The sequence below is a fragment of the Rhinolophus sinicus genome, chromosome 2 (assembly GCF_057876585.1).
Source record: "Rhinolophus sinicus isolate RSI-liver-muscle chromosome 2, RSI-T2T, whole genome shotgun sequence".
Classification (NCBI taxonomy): Eukaryota; Metazoa; Chordata; class Mammalia; order Chiroptera; family Rhinolophidae; genus Rhinolophus; species Rhinolophus sinicus.
In genome coordinates, this window is record NC_142502.1 from 173,908,715 (window position 1) to 173,930,476 (window position 21,762).

Here is a 21,762-nt window from a genome sequence, read left to right on the forward strand (position 1 = left end):
GGGGAGCTGGGCTTCCCTTGGCGGGGCTGGGTGCCGAGCAAATGGTGTGAGGGCGGAGTAAGCAGTGTGAGGGCATTGGGAGGCTAGGCCAGCCCACTGGCCTGCAACTGCCACAGACTTTGGGGTTTATCCTGCAAGAAGCGGAGGCCCATGAAATAGTTTGCAGCAGAGGAGAGGCACGCTCTGAATTGTGTTTTTGGTGGATCCCCTGGGTGTCATGTGGAGATGGATGGAAGGGGAAACTGAGGCAGTGGGGGGCTCATGGCAGGGATCCAGGTGAGTCATGAGGATCGCAGTGAAGTCAGCAGGAATTGTAGGACGAAAAGGAGGGAATGGTGCGAGCCATACCCAGAGGCAGACTTGATGGTATTTAACAACTGGCCAGATGTCGAGAGTGTGTGAAACGCAGGGCAGGTACTAGAGTGAGGTAGGTAAGGTGCCTAAGGCACAAAATTTAAGGAGTCGCTCACTCAAAGGGTGGTGCAAGTGGCCACCGTGAGTGAGAAGGAAGAGTCTAGGATGAGTTCAGGTCTGTGATGTATGGTGGGGTGATGGTGAGAGATTGATTAACCTGGAGCAAGGCCTGGGGCAGGTACAAGAGCAGCAGGGGGCTGTGGTGTGGCAGTGAGGACAAGCAGCCACTGGAGGGCGCTGTTCTCTGCAGCAGCTCTCTCCTTGGCCTCAGGCTGCGTGGTGCTGCTCTGATTGGCCCAGCTTGGCTCAGTATCCTCTGGCAACTTCACATAGTCCAACCTCCGACCTCCCAAAACAACCCTTAACCCCTGTCCTGCTCTGTCCTCAGTGATGGGGCTCTCACAGGGGCCCCATCTCTCCCCTTCTGACAGCACCCCGCTGCTTTGAGAACCCTACAGCAAGTCAGCTGGTGCCACTGGGAAAAATTCCAGTGGGTTGGCAGCCAATTTCTTCTGGTGGTTCAAGGTGATTTCCACCTTCCAGGAGGCCTGGAATGAAATCAGAGGACAGCTGGGGTGCCCTGGGGCAGCACCCTCTGAATAACAATAGTGACAATGCATTTTATATGGTCACAGTGTACACAGCTTATACAAACCTGTCATCCTTTAAGCCTCAGATTCAACAGGTACCTACGGAATGTCTGTGCCAAGCACTCGGCGAGGCGCTTTCACACAGCGTTAAGGGCTCAAGTATAAGACTAGGGATAGCGACGTGACCTCAGGCTAGCTACGCTCAATTTCTTCGTATGTTGACTGGGGAAAGTCATAGCACCTCTCTGTTAGGGTGAGGATGGAGATAATGTCTGTGAAGGGCTTGGTTCAGCCCCCAGCAGACAGTGTGCGGCAAAGGTTTGCTAGACATCCTAGATCATAGGCGGTCGCCATATTATAGATGTCAGACGGAGGGGGTGACTTCGCTGGGGTTTGTAGTTAGTGGGTAGAAAGCAGGTCTTTTCCTGGCCGTATCCAAAGCTCATGTGCTTCTGGGGCCCCATATGCCCCTAGTGTTGTAGAGTCTCGCACCTTAGGCTTTTAGACTTTTTCTGTTGCCTGTGTGGAGAGCCCTCTTCCTGAGGCAGGAGCCATTAGCTAAAGGCTGGGCTGCCCCGGGACTGTATCTTCTGCCTCCCACTCCCTGAACTCTAGCTGGGTGCTCACTGCCAGGGTTAGGTGGCCACCTATGCCCCCGCCCCACCAGGCATGGTGAACCGTCTTCCATCTGGATTCAAAGCAAACAGATCAGGTGCCCCACATCCCCCGAGGGGCTCCCTCTCTTGATGGTCCTGCCGACAATGGGAGATACGCTGGGGCCCAAGAGGCTGGAAGAAGAAACTCCCTCTTGTTGGGGGCCGCAAGGTCACATGTGGGACACATGTCGTGTCTCTTCCTAGAAGGATCACAGAGAGCAGGGAAAACCTCTCCCTTTGGGGGTCCCTCTGAAAAGCCTGTGTCTAAAGCCCTCTGTGTCCCCAGGCCATGGAGAGCAAGCTGCTCATTGGGGGCAGAAACATCATGGATCACACCAACGAGCAACAAAAGATGTTGGAGCTGAAGAGGCAGGAGATTGCCGAGCAGGTAGGCCTGGGGCTTCGGGTCCCTGGGGGCGCGGGGCCTGGAGATCACGTCTCGGGGGCACGGGGCCGTAAGCCATCATGGACTCAGGATCCATGTACCAGTGCTGAGAACTTAACACACGCCGCCCTGGATCCCATGGGTCCCCCAGCCCAGGGCCTGCCTCTGCAGGGGTACTGCTAGCCAGTGGGCGAGAGAAAAAGGTGGCTCTCCACGATGTCAGCTTCCACAGGGCACCTCGTTCTAACTCCGGGGCCTTCCACAAGGGTGCGAGTTCTTTGCCAACTGTACGACTATGTTCTAAGTCATCAAGAACCACAATTGGTTGGTCTGACCAGTCAACTGTAATATACATGGGGAGAGGGTGGGGCAGCAGGGAAGCCAGTGTGAGGGACGTCTATCTGTACATGTGTTGACGCCTCTGGAATGCACCTGGGTCTCTGTCCACATGTGCAGTGCCTGGCAAAGGTTCAGAGATGCTCCACTGAGGATGGGGTGGGAGCAGCGCACGTAGGCCATGGGACACTCCTTCTTCCTCCTGGCAGCTGTGGCCACAGCGAAGCCAGGCCCAGGGTAGGCAGAGTGAGCCTGTCCCCGCGATCCCTTGGCCCTCCCCGGTACGTGCTGCTGCTCTGAGCTGTGCCCTGCCTTGGTCTAGAAACGCCGTGAGCGGGAAATGCAGCAGGAGATGATGCTCAGAGATGAGGAGACCATGGAGCTCCGGGGCACCTACACGTCCCTGCAGCAGGAGGTGGAGGTCAAAACCAAGAAACTCAAGAAGGTGAGACGCCACGGCACGACGGGGTCAAGGTGCACGAGCGCCGGCAGCCTCTGCCCGAGGCAGGCACCTGCCAAGGGCTGTGCACGTTAGGGCCTCTTCCCCACTTTGCTGGGGCTGCTGGGGTGAGGAGCAGGGAAAGCAAGGGTCTGGCGTTGGGGTGGAATAGAGCCTTTTCTCCTGGGCCAGGCAGGGCCTGACAGGCTGGAAACACCGCCACTTCAGTCTCCAAGGTTGTCCCATGGTCCTGGGCAACTTGTCACCAGAGGGTCACAGTTTGGATAGCTGAAGCTAGAGCAGGGCCAGGGGAGTGGTGACAGAGCCTGAGCCTGGGGGAGCTCCAGGGAGGGAACACAGGGCCCTTGAGGACGTATGAAGGGATGAGAATATCTGGCCACCGGGACCCCGCAAAGTCCATGGCCAGGGAAACGTGTACATGAGATGAGGGTCAAGGGCAGGAAGCAGCAAGTTCCAGCCTGGATTCCGGGAAGATCCTGAAGAACTCTTAGGGTTGCTCATGTGGCCCCCCCCAGAGCAGGCCAGGCAGAGGCTCAGCCATAACGGCAGTTTCCAGGCACACAGCTCTCAGTGGGTTAGCAGTGGGACAGCACTATCAGAGCTGCCTTCCACACACAGACTTCTGAGAGCCCCTGGAGAGGTACCATAGGAGTGGGGTGGGTACCTTTCAAACTGTCTTAGGCCCCCTGTTTTCCCTGAGCCCTGGACCAGCAGTCCTATGCTTGGGTCCTGCTTCTGGCTCTTCTGTTAACTAGTTGTGTGACCTTGAGCAAGCCAATGCCTGAGTTTCTTCATCTATAAAAAGAGGGTGTTGGACCAAAAGGGTCCCTTCCAGTTTGAATGTTCCACGATGCTGACAGCAGCTGAAAGAGACAGGTGACAGGCCACAGTGTAGGAGGAGTATCCTGTCCCTATTCATGGTGGCGCAGCAGAAGGGAGCTTCAGACCAGACCTGGCCTCGTCCTGTTCTGAGCTGGTGGCCCCTGAGCCTGCGGCCTTCGGGGCCCAAGCTGGGTGCCGGGGCCTTCTGGCCTTGCTGTGCAGCCTCTGAGCTGCACCCGTTCCCCCCCCAGCTCTACGCCAAGCTGCAGGCGGTGAAGGCGGAGATCCAGGACCAGCATGACGAGTACATCCGTGTGCGACAGGACCTGGAGGAGGCTCAGAATGAGCAGACCCGGGAACTCAAGCTCAAGTAGGCCCCCTCCTCCCATTCCTGGTCCTCACAGCCATCCCTCTGTCCCCAGGCCTCTCCCTGACAGGCTCTGCTCCTTCCTGAAGGCCTCATGCCAACTGTCAACTCACCCACAAGTCCATGTGTCTTAGGAATAGAACGTATCTGAGGGATGAGGAGAGGCCCCGGTTCTGGAGTTTCTTCTACCTCCTGTTTCCTTCTCTTTCCCTCCTCAGCCTGCATTTGATGAAACCGCCCCCCCCCCAAGTGCATGCTGGGTGCTGACCAGAAGGAACCCCTACAGCCCAAAACCCAAACTCTTTGCCTTAGCAGTGATTTTCAAGGTCTATTATTTCTATAGGGATCCCCTCCCCTAACTTTTGGTTTCTCTACCTCTGTTCTCTCTGCCTCTTTGTATAATCTGTTGCTTCTGATTCTTAAGCCCTCATATACCTGTGTGGTCTCTGACTCCCCAGTTCCCCATGTCTACCTCATTCCTGTTCGCAGGTACCTAATCATCGAGAACTTCATCCCCCCTGAGGAGAAGAACAAGATCATGAACCGGCTTTTCCTGGACTGTGAGGAGGAGCAGTGGAAGTTCCAGCCACTCGTGCCGGCCGGACTGTGAGTCTCTCACCCCGTCGTCTGGGCGCAGGGACTTGCAAGCCCACCCAGGTTGGGCGTTGCCAGGGGCGTTTGGGGAGACAGGTTTGTTTATGGATTGGCGAAGGGTGGGGAGGATACCGCTGGAAGATGGATTTCTCAGGACCAAATGGAGGGATCTCCGCAAAGGAAGGATGTTCTGAGAAAAGGGGTGTTCTCCTTGGCCTGGGACGCAGAGAATCCCCCATGAGGGGCCTAAGGAGGAGAGGAGGAGGATCTCGCCTCTCGGCAACCCCAGTGAATGCTAACATTTGGCCAGTGAATATTCATTTGTCTGGTGCCAAGAACAGCAACAAGAGTTACTGTTTATTTGCCTTGCTGTGTGTAGAACACTGTGCAAGACTCTGCAGACAGGAGGGAAATCAGACACGGTCAAAGCTCATAGTCCAGTGGGGAATACAGAGAAGTCACCAGATCAGGAAGTGACAGAGGTGTGACCCAGTCTTTGTAGCCTAACACAGCTCCGTGATTCAGCATTTCCACCTGTTTCCACATCCTTGCCCTTAGGTGCAGTTTGGGTCCGTTGGCTGGGTGTGCAGCGCCCTCTGCTGGTGGCCACAAAGAACAAGACCGGATACTCAAACCCAATAGAGTGACTGCCTCCCAGCTAGGAGATCACTGCCCCTTAATGGGAAATCTGTATACGGAGGTGTGTGGGAGACCGGATCCCAGTGCACTTCCCCAGAGATTCTTTGCTCCCGTTATCCTAGGAATCTTAATGCCAAGGTAGGGCAGGAGTCTTCCCAAAGCTGGGGCTGGAAGCTCGCTGTGTAGGTCCACAGCTTCTTACTGGAGCATCAGAAGCCTACTTCATCTGGCTACTTTCTGAAAGGCTGGTCCTACCCAAGGTGACACTATGCAAGTTTGTAAGTGGCAAGTTCATGAGTATAAGACTTTTCATGAGTATAAGACTTTGGATTTAAAATCTACCCTTCCGACCTAAGTCGAGACCCACAGTAGAACAGCATCTAGTGCAGAGATTCTCTACCCTGGCCGCAGCTGGCATCACCTGTAAGTTGGCTCCAAAGAGTCTGATTTAAAGGATCTTAGGTGGATCCCAAGACTTAACTTCCCCCCCCACCCCTTCCTGGTGAGGCTTTCCACAAGGAAGTCAGGCTTGAAAAACCACTACTCCAGCGCCCTCTGCTGGAGGGAGATGCTGATGTGGCTTCTGCTCTGCATGGTTGGTTATTTTGTACTTAGAAAAGTTCCTGAGTTGAAAGTTTGCAGGTGGAGGAATTTCTTTACATTGGATAGAGATGAGATGAGAGAGGATTGAGAAGGCACGTGTTTTTTAACTTTTTATTTTGAAAAATAAGAATTTCAAGAATAGTACAAAGAATTCCCGTATGCCCTTCACCAAAATTCACCAATTAATACTTTGCCTCCTTTTGCTTTATTAATACCCCACCCTGCCAACCATTTGAGATTAAGTTGCAGACATCCTTACCCTTTACCTGTATTTCCAAGAATGAGGACATTCTCTTTCATTACCACAGTACAATGATCAAATTCAGGAAATTTTATATTATTATATTTTATATTATAATATTACACAACATTATTATATAGGCAGTACTCAATTTTAGCCAGTTATCCCAATAATGTCCTTTATGGCACTCCCCCCTAACCCCCCACTGAGATAATGCATTGCATTTGTCATGCCTCTTTAGTCTTCTTTAATCTGGAATTGAGAGTGGCCTTAATTTGAGTTTTGTAGTTTCAGGCTTCAGAGGAGTTTATTCATTTCTCAAAACATTGTCCCTGCAATTTTGACTTGACCACCTCAAGCACACAATCCAGACTTGAAAGCATGGAGGGTGCTTTGCCTGAAGCTGAGCTTTCTGCTTAATGATTATAAATGTGTATTCTTTATTTCTGCTTTTTTTGAAGTTTGCTTTCTTCCTTTTAAATAACTCAAATAACTATTGAACTAAATAACCTTTTCAAACTTCCTGTTTTTGCAATAATAAAATGGTTTGCATACATTGAAAAACCATTAACAGATTTTTGAAATTAAAACAGCTATTTTAAAATAGCATAATTTAAATAATTTTTAGAATAGATACCAGTAATAACTTTTAAAAAGAAGCCCTCCAAAATATAGATAGGTATCTTTGTTTACTGTTTAACTGTTACCTTTTCCTCCGTTTGTTCCTTTTCTCCCTCCCTTCTGCATTAAAGGTGAATTTGTGCTCTTTTGTGTGTCTCCGAAAACCCTCTGGCAATAGTTCTGGGCTGAACACAATAGAGGTAGTTGCTTGTGACGCTCTTTCCCCACTTTCCTCTCTCTTATGATTCCCCTACCATCCTTCTTGCTGGAGGAAAATAAGACAAAGAGAGAAAGATTCAATATTTTCTTTGCCATTGGAAAACCAGAAAACTCTGATCATTCCTCAAAAGCCTATTGCTTTAGTTTACACTGTAGTGTTTTGTTTGCTACACTTCTTTGGGAAGAATCATTCCTGACAGACATGCGTGGTTGAACTCAATCTGCATAGAATTCCTCCCCAAACTGCATTTGCGGGTTTATGTTAGGAGCACTTCTAGCTGGATCCCAATAGGACTGTGTTTCCTAAACATTTTATATGAAAAATGTAAAGATATAAATATCAGGGGTGCCAAAAAAATGTATATACATGACTTGTGTTCATCTTTTGTTATCAGTATATATTGAGTATCACAATTTTAATACAGTTTTTTTCCTTTCTTAAAATGTGTATACTTTTTTTTGGCACCCTCTGCATATGTACAAGTTTTTTCAAAATGATGGTTAAGTATATTCACAACTTAACGGTGCTATTTTATGCAGAATACATACAGAGTATGTATTTTGTACAGAAAGTAACAAAGTACATCTAAGTAAAGGTAAAAGGTATTAAGGCAATTATGAAATATCAGTGTTCTCTACTGCACTTAAATACAAATGATACAAAGTTATTATAGATTTCTCAAAGAAAAACCTCCAATAAATCAATTATTTCAGAGGCATTAATAAATACCAAGTAATCAGCTACGTGCGATTCTGAATTACTACTATAAATTTGTGTAGTCACTGTCCCTTTTGCTATGTCTGATAACTGCAGTAAATAATATTTATCTCAGAACTCTTAAAAATCACCAAAAAATGCAAAAGAAAAGTAAAAATAGATCTAGGAAGTTTTTATATGAAACAAACATTTTTAATCTCCCGCCCCTTCTCTTACTCAGCAAGTTGGTGGTTAAAATGAAGTTAAAAACAATTCCCTCATAATTAGAACCCCCTTTGTGATTCTGACTCAGCACAGAGAGCTGGAGGCTAGCATCGGGGTGCTGGAGCCGCAGGCCGTGATCTCAGGTCATCTGCCCCACGCCCCTCATTTCTCAAGGGAAGACTGAGTCTGGGAGGTCCTTGAACGAAACTTCCCCCATTTCAGGGAGCTATGGCCTCTGGGCTGTGTGGATAAAACTGCCTCCCTGGGAAGGACGGTGCTTCCCTCAGCATTGGGTCCCACTATTTGTAACATAACTTCATCAGGGCTGAAAATCTCTTTTTCTTCCCAAAGCATATTTAACCAATCGGGGCACTGTCTCATTTTTGCTCAATTCAAGTGTAGGATATTTTGCTTTGATTTGGCCTGTGGTCTTTTGGGAGTGAGAATATACTGAAGGCTGCTCAAAGGGAGAGGATGAAAGCATTGTTGGCAATTTACCTAACGTCATGCTGTCCCTTTAGAAAGCTTTTGTTGGGAAAACATTATTCCTGCTCCTACTCTAGCAACAAGCATCTACACCACGCACTCTTCCCCCACCTCTCTCTAAAACAGGGGTGTCCAAACTTTTTTCAACGTTTTTTACCAAGGGCCATATGTGGTAAAATACACAAACAGCCGGGCCACTCACTCAAGGTGAAGTACGTATTGCCTCACCGGGTTTATTTAAGTAAACTAAATATATTTTTGGAATTTGCTGTGGGCCAATTAACAATGGATCATGGGCCACAGTTGGCCCGCGGGCCGCAGTTGGGACACCCCTGCTCTAAAACAACGGGTTATTGTCAGGCAACTCTTGAAACATGCCCTTATCAACTTATTTTGGAAGTCTACCCCTTTTTTTTGTTTTTTCTCCACTATCTCTATGTGGCCACTAGTTGATACACAAGAACTTCAGGGGAGGTGACTTCCTTAATCACAAACAATTTTGTCATAACATTACTTTGAAAAAACATTTTTGCAACCAGCTCTAGCAATAACTATTTTACAAGTATGGCCTTTTATTTTTAATTTCTTATAGTAGACTTTATTTTTCATTGTGTTGATATGAAACTATCCTCTAAGGGTTGGATATTTGGCAACGTCTGTACCCCATGGTTTACAATTCACAAAATTCTATTTGTAACTTTCGCCCTTTGGCCTTGCAAACCGCCGCCCTAGATTCTTTTCACAGGCATCATGGTGCCGTAGAAAGAGACTGGACTTTGGATTTAGAACATTCTGAATTCTAGTCCCTGCTCTGCCACTTACTTGTAGCCTTGAAAGGTTTTTTTTAAACCTCTCTGAACTCAAGTTTCTTCACCTGTAAAGTTGGGATAATAGATGTACTTTGGAGGATTGTTGAGGTTGGAGTGAGATAATGTATGTGAGACTCCAGGCCAGTACCTGGCACAGGGAAGATGATCGATCCGTGGTTACAGTCATACTGATAAGTCAATATCACAAACACGGGGATGCCAGAGAAACCAGTCTGTCTTCGTCCTTTAGAAGTGCCACGGAAGGGCAGTTTGTTTTGTTGTTGTTTTTTGTTGTTGTCATTGTTGTTTTTAAGGAGGGCACAGCTCATATTGGCCCACGTGGGGATCGAACCGGCAACCTTGGTGTTATTAGCAGCACCACTCTAACCAACTGAGCTCACTGGTCCCCCCCTGGTTTGTTGTTTTTGTTTCACCTCTTCATTTTTTATTTAGGCTACCTCCAAGTTTAAAGAGAAAGCATTCCTTGCTCTAAATAGAATCAGGATAGGAAGTTAAACTGGTTTTGTTACAGAGGCAGAGTTGACCTCAGCGAGAACGTTCTCAGCTCTGGGTTGCATCCCTAGACTTCTTCTCAGGACCTGTGGGCAGTGAAGAAGCTGAAGCAGGGAGATGCGGCAGCCTTTCCAGGCTGGGTGCTGGGGCAGTGAGCAGGGACCTGGAGAGTGAGTTCCAACGTGCAAGTAAATGTTGCTGTAAAGTGAACGGCTGACCTGCAGGGACGGAGGGACCAGATCCTGGAGAAAAGTCAGGTTTGCTGTGGTAGATACCTGTGAAAGACCGGGGAGGAAAACACACCCTTTGCCGCTCGATGCCTGTTTTCAGAACAGGAGAGGAAAGGGGGTGATCGATCAGACAGAGCCAGTCTGGTCATGAGAATCAGGTCAGCCCCTGCGATGGAGCAAAGAGGTGACTTTCTAATATTAAGGGGGAAAAAATACTGTGATGGTAGCCATTTGGAGGGGGAGTCCTAAGAGAACTCTAAGGGTCTGCGAAGCACATGCCGACTGTTGGTGCAGGTCTCTGTTGGGAGGGGTGCATGTATGCAGAGCCAGCCTCCGCTCTGGGCTGTTGGCCACAAGCGGCTTACTACAGAGGGATCAATCGTGGAAAGTAGGCCCGGGGCAGAAGAGGGAGTAGATGGAGAGTTTGGTGTCCCAATTCCAGGCTCCCCTTCACCCAGCCCCCTCTTCCCGCATGCCACCCAGAATAGCCCTGGCGTCTTTATTGAGTCAGGCTGCCAATTCACACTGATCCACTGCTCTGCTCGCCCGGCCAGCCCTGTCCTGCTGTCCTGTTCCCAGAACCTGCAGCCGTCAAGGCATGTTTTGGCCCCAGACGCTCCATGTGTACTCCTGAGAGACAGGACAGCAGCATCTAAAGAGTATCTGGGAAGGTTCTGCTCCTAGTCTCTTCCTAATTGTCTGACCTTGGACACTATGGTGTCTGCCCTGTTTATACCTCAGGAGGTCATTGTAAAGTTCAAATGGGATGTGTAGGCGCACCTTCCAAATAAGAAGTTTTGTTCTGCTTTTCCCACTCCTCCCCTCAGGTGTCACTGACCGCGCTCTCTCTACAAGCACGGCCTCTGAGGCCCCACGGGCTGCAGGGCTATTGAGCTAGAGCTTCTTTCTACAGTGTCGTCTTTTCTTCCTTTCATCTATAAAGAGGAGTCAGCAGGGACCCCGAGTGGGGTCCAGCACTCTTTGTTACCCTTGATAAAATGAACCACATGAACATTCTTATTTCTCCCTGCTGCAGAACACAGGCACTGTTCTGTTGGCTCCTGCACGGCTTGTTCTGCTGTTCAAGGACAGAACGTCCTATCTGAATTACTCGGCCTCTTTCATCTCCTCTTCTGTCTTCTGTCTGCCTTTTGGCTTCTTTCATTGCTCATTTGTATCCCTGCTTGAAATTAGCAAGTGGCATTGAGAATAAATAATCATCTCAGCGGCCATATCTGACACCCTTGCTGTGTACTGTGCTCTGTGCGATGTCTGTCTGCTCTCATCTCAGCCTGTCCAGGGCTGAGCTAGCTGAGGTGCAGAGATACGAAGGCACTTCCCAAGGTCACAGAGCTTTAGGAGGCGGAGCCAGCGTTCAGATCCAGGCCTATCTTACTCTAAGACCTGTGTAATTTTTTTTTTAATAGAAATAACTTTCTTGCTTTCTTTCCTACCTTTGTTTGTTTGTTTTGAATAATAAACGTAATACATCACACTCATCAAATTGCTGAAAGTAAAAAAGTCTGACATACAATGAGTTGGCTAGGATACAGTAGGGCAATGGAAACTCTCTTATAGGTATAACCACTTTGAAAAACAATTTGGCAATATCTAGTAGACTTGAAATGCACATACCCTACCATGCAACCATTGCATTCCTGGGTATATACCCCAGGGAAACTGTTGAATATGTACTAAAGGTACAGCACTGTGTTTAATGGGGGGGAAGGGACAGGGAGGAATCAACCTAGATATCCATCAACAACAGAATGTATACATATTTATATATATATATATGTGTAATGTGTATGTAGGTATATGTTGCTATATTGAAACCTTAAAATACTCACTATATACTTAAACTTTAGAGCTGCATGGATAAATCTAAAAACATGTTTGTTAAGCACAAAAAACTGTTGTCCTTACACCATATAGTTAAAAAATTAGAAATAAGCGTACAATTGAAAAATTAGCATACAAAAATAGAAATAAGTGTACAAAAAATTAGAAATAAGCGTATATATTGTTTATGAATCCCACATATATAAGTAAATATAAAAACATGCATAACAGCTGTGTTGAAATAGCTCACATGTCATAAAACTCACCACTTTAAAGTGCATAATTCAGTGGGTGTAACATATTCACAGAGCTGTACAACCATCACCACTGTCTAATTCCAGTACATTTTCATCACCCCGAAAGGAAGCCCCGTCCCCATTAGCAGTCACTCCCTGTTCGCCCAATGCCCCCAGCCCTAGGCAGCCACCAGTATACTTTCTGTCTCTATGAATGTGCCTATTATGGACATTTCATATAAATGGAATCATACGATATGTGGTCTTTTGTGTCTGGCTTCTTCCACTTAGCAAAACGTTTGTAAATGTCATCCGTATTACATAGCATGTATTAGTACTTCATTCCTTTTTATTGATGAATAATATTCCACTCTATGGATATGCCAGATTTTGTTTATCCATTCATCAGTTGATGGGCATTTGGGTTATTTCTACATTTTAGCTGTTATGAATAATGCTGCTATGAATATTCCTGTGCAAGATGTTTTCAATTCTCTTGAATATATGAGTATACCTAGTAGAGGAAATACTGGGTTACATGGTAACTCTGTGTTTAACTTTTTGAAGCACTGCCAAACTGTTTTCCAAAGTAGCTGCACCATTTTTCCATTTCACCAACAATGTATGAGGCTTCTAATTTGTCTACATATATTCTCAGCAACATATGTTATTGTCTGTCTTCTTTGATTATGGTCATTTTAGTGGGAGTAAAGTAGTACGTCATTGTAGTTTTGATTTTCATTTCTCTAATGACTAATAATGTTGAACATTCTTTTAATGTGCTTACTGGCCACTTGTATATCATTTTTGAAGAAACGGCTATTCACATCCTTTGTCCATTTTTCAATTGTTTTTTTTATTGTTGATTTGTAAGAGTTATTTATATACTCTGGATAAAAGTCCCTTATCAGATATATGACTTGCAAATATTTTTCTGCCATTTTGTAGGTTGTCTTTTACTTTCTTTATGATGTCCTTTGAAGCACAAAAGTTTTCAGCTTTGACAAAATACTATTTATTTTTTTCTTTTGGTTGCTTGAGCTTTAGATATCATATGTAAGAAACCGATGCATAATCTAAGATCATGAAGACTTACTCCTATGTTTTATTCTAAGAGTTTTATAGTTTTAGCTTTTTTTTCTTTCCCCCCTTCTTCCACCTCAACCCCACCTCCCCCACTTCGGTTCAAGCCGTCGTTTCTCAGTCTAGTTGTGTAGGACACAGCTCCCTGGCCCATGCTGGTATTATGAGCCTTGTGCTTCCCCCCGCACCCCAGGCAGTTGGTCACCAGTTGTCGGTTGGCTGCTCACAGCAGCTCATGGCAGCTCTCGCCGGCTGCCGGCCACTCACGCTGGCCACCGGCCCCGCTCATGGCAATACATGGTAGCCCATGGCAGCTCACCGCAGCCCAGCGCCAGGGAGAGCTGTTGTTCACAATGTTGTTCACAACCTTAGCTGTAGAGGACGCAGCTCACTGGCCCATGTGGGAATTGAACCGGCGTTAGGAGCATGGCGCTCCAACCACCTGAGCTACCAGGCTGGCCCCGTTTTACCTCTTGCGTTTAAGTCTGTGATCCATTTTGAGTTAATTTTTATGTACGGTGCAAGGTAACGGTTCAACTTCATTCAACAGCTGTGGCTATCCAGCTGTTCCGGTACCATTCGTTGAAGAGACTATTCTTCTGTATTAAACGGTCTTGGTACTCATAGAAAATCAATTATGGTAAATATGAGAGTTCATTTCTAGACTCGCAATTCTATTCCATTGATCTATATGTCTATCTTTATGCCGGTACCATACAGCCTTGATTACTATAGCTTCGTAATCAGTTTTCAAACTGGAAAATGTGAGTCCTCCAACTTTGTACTTTTTCAAGATTGTTTTGGCTATTTTGGGACCTTTCCATTGCAACCTTGAGCTTTCAGTCATTTTGTTGTGCTAACTCCTATGAAGGAAAATGAAAAGCAGAACCACTAATCATCAGTGGTTTTGTGTAGTATGTATGAAATCAGTGTATGAATCTGAAAGCTAAAATAAGATTGAATTTCCTTTTTTTCATTCCTGCTCTCAGTCAACCCTTTTTACTGTGGGGAAGAAAAAAAAATTGAAGCAACGAGAGTGATGAAATATGTGCCTCCTTGTGTTATGCTAGTTTAGTTGTCAGGTTGTATTAGAGCAAAGAGAAGAAAGTTCCAGGACCTGCAGTCTGCATGGCCTCCTGCCTACCTAAACGATACTTAATTCCTCATGGTATCATTTCCCCTTTGTGCTTGAAGGAAATACATTCTAATATAGCCTCTTCCCTACAGCAATAACAGCCAAATGAAGAAGCGGCCAACATCTGCAGTGGGCTACAAGAGACCTATCAGCCAGTATGCTCGGGTTGCCATGGCAATGGGGTCCCACCCCAGGTACAGGGTAAGAAGCTGCAAAGCAGAAGGGGGGAGGGGAGAGAGAGCCCAAGGGAGTTGATATTCAGGGCCTCTGCTGCCTCCTCCCACCTCATCACTCTTGCTACACCTAATAGGTACTGAGTGCCAAGAGGTAGCCCTCGGGCGTGATAGCTGCTCACATCTGGCACGATCCTCTTACCACAGGCTGAAAACATAATGTTTTTGGAGTTGGATGTGTCCCCTCCGGCTGTTTTCGAGATGGAATTCTCTCACGACCAAGAACAAGATCCCCGTGCACTACACATGGAGAGGCTCATGCGGTTGGACAGCTTTCTGGAAAGACCTTCCACGTCTAAAGTCCGAAAGTCCAGATCCTGGTCAGTACCACCCCGTCAGAGTGGCCAGTGGACTTAGGATAGAGGCAGGGAAGCGGCGTGGGCGCATGTGCAGGGTGTGAGGGGAGGGTGGGCGGGGGAGGAGATCTTGCGGCAACGGGAGGAGGGAAAATCCTCACTCTTCTGTTTCCTGCGCTTTCCCCACCTTCCCTTTCACCCACTTCGTCCCCACCCCCACCCTCTACAGGTGCCAGAGTCCTCAGCGGCCTCCACCCTCCACCACACATGCCTCAATGGCCTCTGCTGCTCTGCGCCCTGCGACTGTGCTAGACCATGAGTGACAACCTTCGGTCAGGCTGCCCATCTGCCCGTCCTGGGATGGGGCAGCCAGCCCTCCTCCATCATCTCATCTGCCGCTGTGTGTGTGTGTGTGTGTGTGTGTGTGTGTGTGTGTGCGCGCACGTATGTGTGTGTGTGTGTGTGAGAGAGAGAGAGAGGGTGAGAATCTGGCAGACGGTGCCTCTGCCTGCTCTTCTTAGCCTCCTTTATTTAATTCATGTTATTTATTCGTGGAGCTCAGTTAGTGTGGGAGAGAGGCCCTCGCCTGAGCCAGCCCTGGTCACTGCATAGCCTCCTTTCCTGCTGACTTTAGAACCCCCGCCCCATTCAGACCTCAAGCTCCTCCCTGTCAGCTGTCCCCAGAAGGGAAGGTGGCCAGTGCCTGATAAGAGAGGACTTTTTCTACCTGTCTCCCTCCATAATCTCCATCTCCTCCTACGCTGACAGTAAGCGGCTCCCATGCACTTTCTAGGACTAGAAAAATGCTAGGTGTCCCCTGAGGATAAGAGACATCCTGCCAGTGCTCCCAGCACTTCCTGGGCCTCAGACAAACTCATGAGGCTTCTTGGACTCCTTTTCAAGGACTTAAAAGACCTCACGGACACAGCCCGTGCTCTTCTGCTTCGGCAAGAATTCGTGGCTTCCCACACTCTGCTTCCTGCCCACCTTCCCAAGCCTTGGGTGGGGATTGTGAACCAACCAGTTGTTGCCTCCTCAGGACCTGCAGGAAATGGGATAGTAATGGAGACAACGTGGGCAGTTGAAGTCCCACCTCCAGGCCCTTTGTTTCTGTCTCCCTCTGCGAAGTAACTTTGGTCAACAAACCATCAAGGAACTCTCCATTTTTGAGATGCTCCTTCCAGCTTCGATCATTTTCCCTGCAGCTGCCTGGACCCCAGTTCCCAGTGGGAGGGAGCGATGTCATCCGCTCCCTGGCTAAACAAAGGTATAAATCTGTGGCTTGCCCCTTCCTTTAACACCAGAGATGGAGACCTCGGCACAATCTACCCTTTGCCTATTACCCCTGTTTCTGAATCACATTTGTTGGGCACTATTTATTGAAAACTGACCCTTTCTTCAGCATTGTGCAAATTGGTCCGCACAGAAGTACTCCTCACTTCCCTTGTGACATCCCAAGATGTCTCCAGGTATCTCAAGTGATAAGTAAATTTCTACCAAAAAGAAGAAGAATTTTCATTGGCTTACTTTGTAAATGTGTATTTTGGTGGAGGGGTGAAAAGGTAATCATGAGAGAAAAATAGTGGTTTAGGATTCCAAAATACCCTAATTGTGCAGGTCTCCAGTTCCTAGAATATGAGGATTTTAGTCATTGGGATAAAAGAATAAAACTGACTTGATTTGCCTGAAATTTGGTGTGGGAGCGGTGGCGGTGAGGGCTGATTACCTGGTTATTCTCTGTCCATCAGGAAATGAACCCTCTTACACAATCAAGTTCTGCTCTAAGGACCAAGCTATGGTTTGGTTTCCATCAATGATGCTGTCATTTCTGCTGTAATTACTGGACTAGATGGTTGGGCAACTCAATTGCCAGTTGCTGCTGTCCGTCAAGGAAATAACATTTTTCATCAGAGCCCAGGAGATTATTTGAAACTCAGATCAGAGGTCCGGCTGTGGCTGGGACAGGAGTTCTGTATAGAAACCCCCCAGGTGGCCCGGGCACAGAGGGACCTCTGGGCCTGCACTGAACAGCCTCTCCCAGTGACCTCTTTCTTGTTTGTGAGTGAAGCAGCACGTGTCGCCCCCATTCACCACTTGGACACATCGACTCTGCATTGTTTAGTCACTTGACCCTCACAGTCGTACAGCACAATCTACCCAACTTCAACACCACCCCCCGCCCCCCCAGTCTGAGGGCTGGGCCCGAGGTGTGGTTGGAGGGGGAGCTCCTGCCTGCAGTTTTGTGTACGTGTGTGTGTTTGTGTGTGTGTTTAACTCCACAGGGGACACTCTACACTCAGTGTAAGATATGCTGGGAACAGGGCCACTGGGGTGGTTGGAGCTCAGTCTCTCTGTCTCTCTCTTCTTTTCCTTTTGCTGTATCAGAATTTGGTTGATAAAGTAAGGGCCTTGATTAAGACCAAATTTCCATGTCTGTTGCTATGGTCTTAATTTAGGACAACAGTTAACAATGCAGTGGCCCATAGATTACATATGTAATATATAAATATATATATAAAACATTACCTTCTGTCTCCTTGGCTTAGGATGAGGCCCCTTGGTTGAGCTGAAATGCGCTGCAGCTCAGCGCTGCGAGCAGCCTGCAGGCCCCAGCCCTGTTCAAATTAACACAGTCGATAATAAAGGAATGAGTATCGTTACAGAGTTGGTTGCCTGTCTTCTCTTCCCTTTATTTCTTCCTACTTTTACTCCCTTTTTCATTTTCTCCCTTCTCTCTCTCCCTTGTTTTTCCAATAGAGGTTCAGCAGCATTTGGAGCCCAGCTGCTGTTATCAGCACCTTGGCTGCTTAATAAAACGGGACCCCTCTGCCCAGGAAGGTGCCAGGCTCTGATCTGAAGTCTGTGCCAGAGCTGTTCATGCTCTAAGTAGCAGTCCCTACCAGTTAATTCTGACCTATTAGCAGATTTCAAAACTGCCTAGATGCTGTGCAGATTAGCTGTCAATATCACTTGACAGCTCTGCCCTCTCTGCACCTCCTTTTGTTAGCCAAGAGGGATTAAAACAGCGAATAATGTGTGTAAAGTACGTAGATGTGCCTGGCACGCGGTGGGTGCTGAATTAAAATAACTTAATGACTGCCTTCCCCTTATCCTCTCTTCCCACGGCTTCTTTCCCTCCCTCTGGGTTTTAGCTCCCTGTAGCGTGGTAGTTTAACAGGTAATGAAAAGTAGTTGCTGTTAACAAACAAACACAAAGCCCCTGACTCCTGGGAGAGCACAGAGGTTAGCAGTGAGCCTGTTGTTTTGGCACTGACGGTTCTGGAGGGGCTGGCTCCCTGCCTCTGGGCCAGGCTCTGGCCCCAAGTTTTAACAGGGTTCCGGGGATGGAGGAGCCCTCCTGCTGGAGAGGGATTTGCCAGGTGCTGTGTTGGGAGCTTTACACATGCAAATTCATTTAATCCTTCCAGGTGGGAATTGTCCCGGGTTTATAGATGAGATTTAGGGAAATGAACTACAGGCGTATCTCAGCTAGTGCAGGTTTGGTTCCAGACCACAGTAATAAAGCGGGTCGTAATCTTTTTGCTGGTGGAGGGGCTTGCCTTCCATTTGTGAAAAAACGCAGCATCTATGCTGTGGAGCACAATTAAGTGAAGTGCAATGACATGAGGTGTGCCTGTTCCTTGACCAAAAGTTAGTAATGAAGCTAGACTTCCAGACTCTAAAGCCCCTGCTTTCTCCTTCTGTGCCTCATCACCTCTCTAGCCAGCTGCCCCTCAGGAGAACTCATAGGCACCCTCCATGTTTTGCAAGTAGTGGAAGCCAGGAACAGAAGGGCAGCCTGGTTGGAAATAAAACCCAATCTGCAGACCCTTGACCTAGATGTCCTATTTTACAACCACTCCTTTCCCCCATTGGCAGTGGGCTCCCTTGTGTGTCTGACAAGGGTGGTTTTTCAGAGCCCCACGAAACAGCCAGAGGAAGTCCCCCTTAACTCGTGTCTTGTCGACTGTTGATGAAGAAACTAACATGTTTCACTTCTACCTCCGAGATCGGGCACCTGATCTCGAGTTACTTCCTTCTGTTTTCAAGTGCCCAGGGCTGGGGGGGGTGTGTTAGTTAGAACTCTTAGCCACCACTAAAGATTCACTGGCCTGAACAAAATAAGGACCCAGAAGCGTGCAGTGGACCCCAACGGCAAGAAGAGAACCAGGCCTCACGAATGGCCCACCTCTGGGAAGTCAAACACAACCAAGACCGTCTCTATTTATCACACTTCTTTCTGTGTGGGGTTCATGCTCTTTCCTCAGCTGCTCTAGTTCATGACATAGAAGATACGCCTGCCAGAAGCTCTCTGTTTACATGATCCAGTCATCCGGAGAGACTTAGGATCTCAGTCCCAGTGCCAAGTTCATGGTAATGTGATTCCAACTCAGTAGTTTGGGTCAGGTGGGTGGGAACATGATATATGAACAAGACCTCCAAGAGTCCGGCTATAACCAAGTGTATGGGGGCCGGGGTGGAAGTAAAACTATTTCTCAAGAAAGATGATGGGGGGAGCAGTGCGGGTGCAGTGTGCTCTGGGCAGTCACCCAAACAGATGTCCACGACCAGTGTGTCCGTCACCCAGGATGGCTCATTCTATTATTCTGGCCATTTTCATTCTAACAGATCACCTATACCAGAATTACCACCCTCAGAGATTATACTTCATAAGGTCCGGGAAAGATCCGTGTGGTAGACACATAGGTTACCTTTCCAGTGTCATTCTTCCCTTCTGCCTTACTTACAAAATCAGTTTGTTTGTGGAGGGCAATGGACTCAACTAAAAATATTCATATTCCCAGACGCCACTGCAGCAGTGGGTGGCCATGTGACATGGTTTTAGCTAAGGAAATGTAAGTGGAAGTTGGCTAGGAATTTCTGGAAGTGTTTTTGCTTTTCTGATTTAGACATCACCCATTTTTCTTCTTTCTGCCTAGAACTTAAAAATGCCTCCTGGAAGTGCATTCTCTCATTAAACAAATATTTATTGAGCACTCTTGCTCATATATATTCCAAGTATTGTTCTAAGTACTGGAAATGCAGCAGTGAACAGAACACACGGAAGTCCAGGTCTTTACAGTGCTTACATTCTAGGGTGGGGAGAAAGACATTAAACAAGAAAATCACATTGCATATCAGATGGTGATAAGTGCAGTCAAGAAAAATAGAGAAGGGAGATGGGGAATTCCAAGTACTAATGGGGGCGGGGTGCAGTTTTAAGGCCCGTACTAAGACCTCTGAGCAAATTCCCAAAGGAGGTAAGGAAGTGGACTGTGCAGATATCTGAAGAGGACTCCAGGAGAGGGGATTCAAATGCAAACTTGGTGGATAAGAGTGCACCAGGCTTGTTCAAGGAGCAGCCGCCATATTGCAACCCTGGGGCAACAAGCACAGCATTTAAAGGTTGACGGGGTGGAGACACAAGAGATCCAAGTCCCTGGGGGGGGGGGGGGTGTTGTGCTTCTGCACCAACCTGGGTCTGCCCACTTACAGACTTACCATGATGCCAGACAGACCCCTTCAGGCCAGTGTTAGGGAGATTTGCCAGGAATCTGCATTTGAAACCAGCACCTGCAGGCGGTGGTTCCCCCAAACACGCACTAAAGTCAGAATCTCAGTTCCAGCCACTTGTGATTTCTGTTCATGCCCATGCTCATAGGTGAGCCTGCCCTTCAACAAGTGCCAACGCTGGGCCACCTGCCTGTGTAGACACCAGAACTGTGCTCAAGGACAGTAGAGGCAGAGGGCACAAAGCCACTTGAGGGCACAGCCCCTGGAGCCCCTGTGCTCAACCACATGTCTCTTCTTCACAACTGAGTGGAGCGAGGGGACGGGGTGCAACCTTGTTTGGACTGTTAAACCAAAGAGATTATTTGTTCACATCCGAAGCTCCCATTCGCAATAAGGAAAAGAAGACACAGATAAGGAAAGTGATTTTCCAAAGTCACACAAATGGTTAACAGGCAAGGTGGGCCTGGAAGGCATAAGGGACTTGCTAGTCAGATACCACGCTGTTTATGTTTTTTGTTGTGTGTTTATTTTATTTTTAAATAGTTTTAAACTCACGGACTAGTTGCAAGAATCATACTAAGAGCTCCCATGTACTCTTTACCAAAAGTCTCTGTTCAAGTTTTGCCAACTGTTCTAAGAATAACCCATATAGCAAAGGGATCTAGTCGAGGATGTGTGTTGCATTTGGCTGTCCTATCTCTGGTCTCCCATCTAGAATGCCTCAGTATGCCTCTGTCTGTTCTTGACCTTTGTGCCCTTAAACGTTCTTTGATATTACAGGCCCCTTAATTTACAGACAGAACAGACAGTAGACTGTCTCTTCTTTTTTTTTTTTTAAGAATTTTTTTTTATTATTATTGGGGAAGGGGAAATTGGGGAACAGTGTGTACTTCCAGGACTTTTTCCAAGTCAAATTGTATCTTTTCAATCTTAGTTGTGGAGGGCACAGCTCAGCTCCAGCTCCAGTTGCCGTTGCTAGTTGCAGGGGCCACAGCCCATCATCCCTTGCGGGAGTCCAGGAGTCGAACCAGCAACCTTGTGGTTGAGAGCCCACTGGTCCATGTGGGAATCGAACTAGCAGCCTTCAGCATTAGGAACACGGAGCTCCAACCACCTGAGCCACTGGGCCGGCCCAGTAGACTGTCTCTTGATTCAGGTTTGTCTGATGTCTCCTCATGGTCAGATCCATGATGCACAGACGTGACACTGGTTTTCTCACTGTATCCCACCAGGTTGGATGCGATGGCATTGCTTTTGTCCTATTAGTGGTGACATTAACTTTGATCACTTATTATTATTATTAAGGTGGTGTCTGCCAGGCTTCTCCCCTGTAAAGTAGTTACTCTTTATCCCTTTGTAATTAGTAGGCATTTTGTGAGGAGGTAACTGTGAAACTATGTAAATGTCCTACTTTAAATTTCACCCACTGAGTTTTAGCATTCATTGATGTTTCCTGCTTGAATTAATTGTTGCTATATGGTTGCTAAATGGTGGCATTCAATTTTATCACTTTTTT

At 47.4% G+C, this 21,762-nt stretch overlaps 1 protein-coding gene across 1 annotated transcript in view; it reads left to right on the top strand.

Annotated features, from left to right (window-relative positions):
• KIF3C (kinesin family member 3C) overlaps positions 1-17,392 on the top strand; it is a 34,090-nt gene extending 16,698 nt beyond the window's left edge. The window contains exons 3-9 of the mRNA XM_019712710.3: positions 1,947-2,048; positions 2,704-2,826; positions 3,915-4,033; positions 4,520-4,636; positions 14,296-14,404; positions 14,584-14,756; positions 14,962-17,392. Coding sequence (XP_019568269.2) covers positions 1,947-2,048; positions 2,704-2,826; positions 3,915-4,033; positions 4,520-4,636; positions 14,296-14,404; positions 14,584-14,756; positions 14,962-15,055 — 837 coding nt within the window. The 3' untranslated portion in view covers positions 15,056-17,392. The remainder of the gene's footprint in view (positions 1-1,946; positions 2,049-2,703; positions 2,827-3,914; positions 4,034-4,519; positions 4,637-14,295; positions 14,405-14,583; positions 14,757-14,961) is intronic.
• The last annotated feature ends 4,370 nt before the right edge of the window (positions 17,393-21,762 follow it).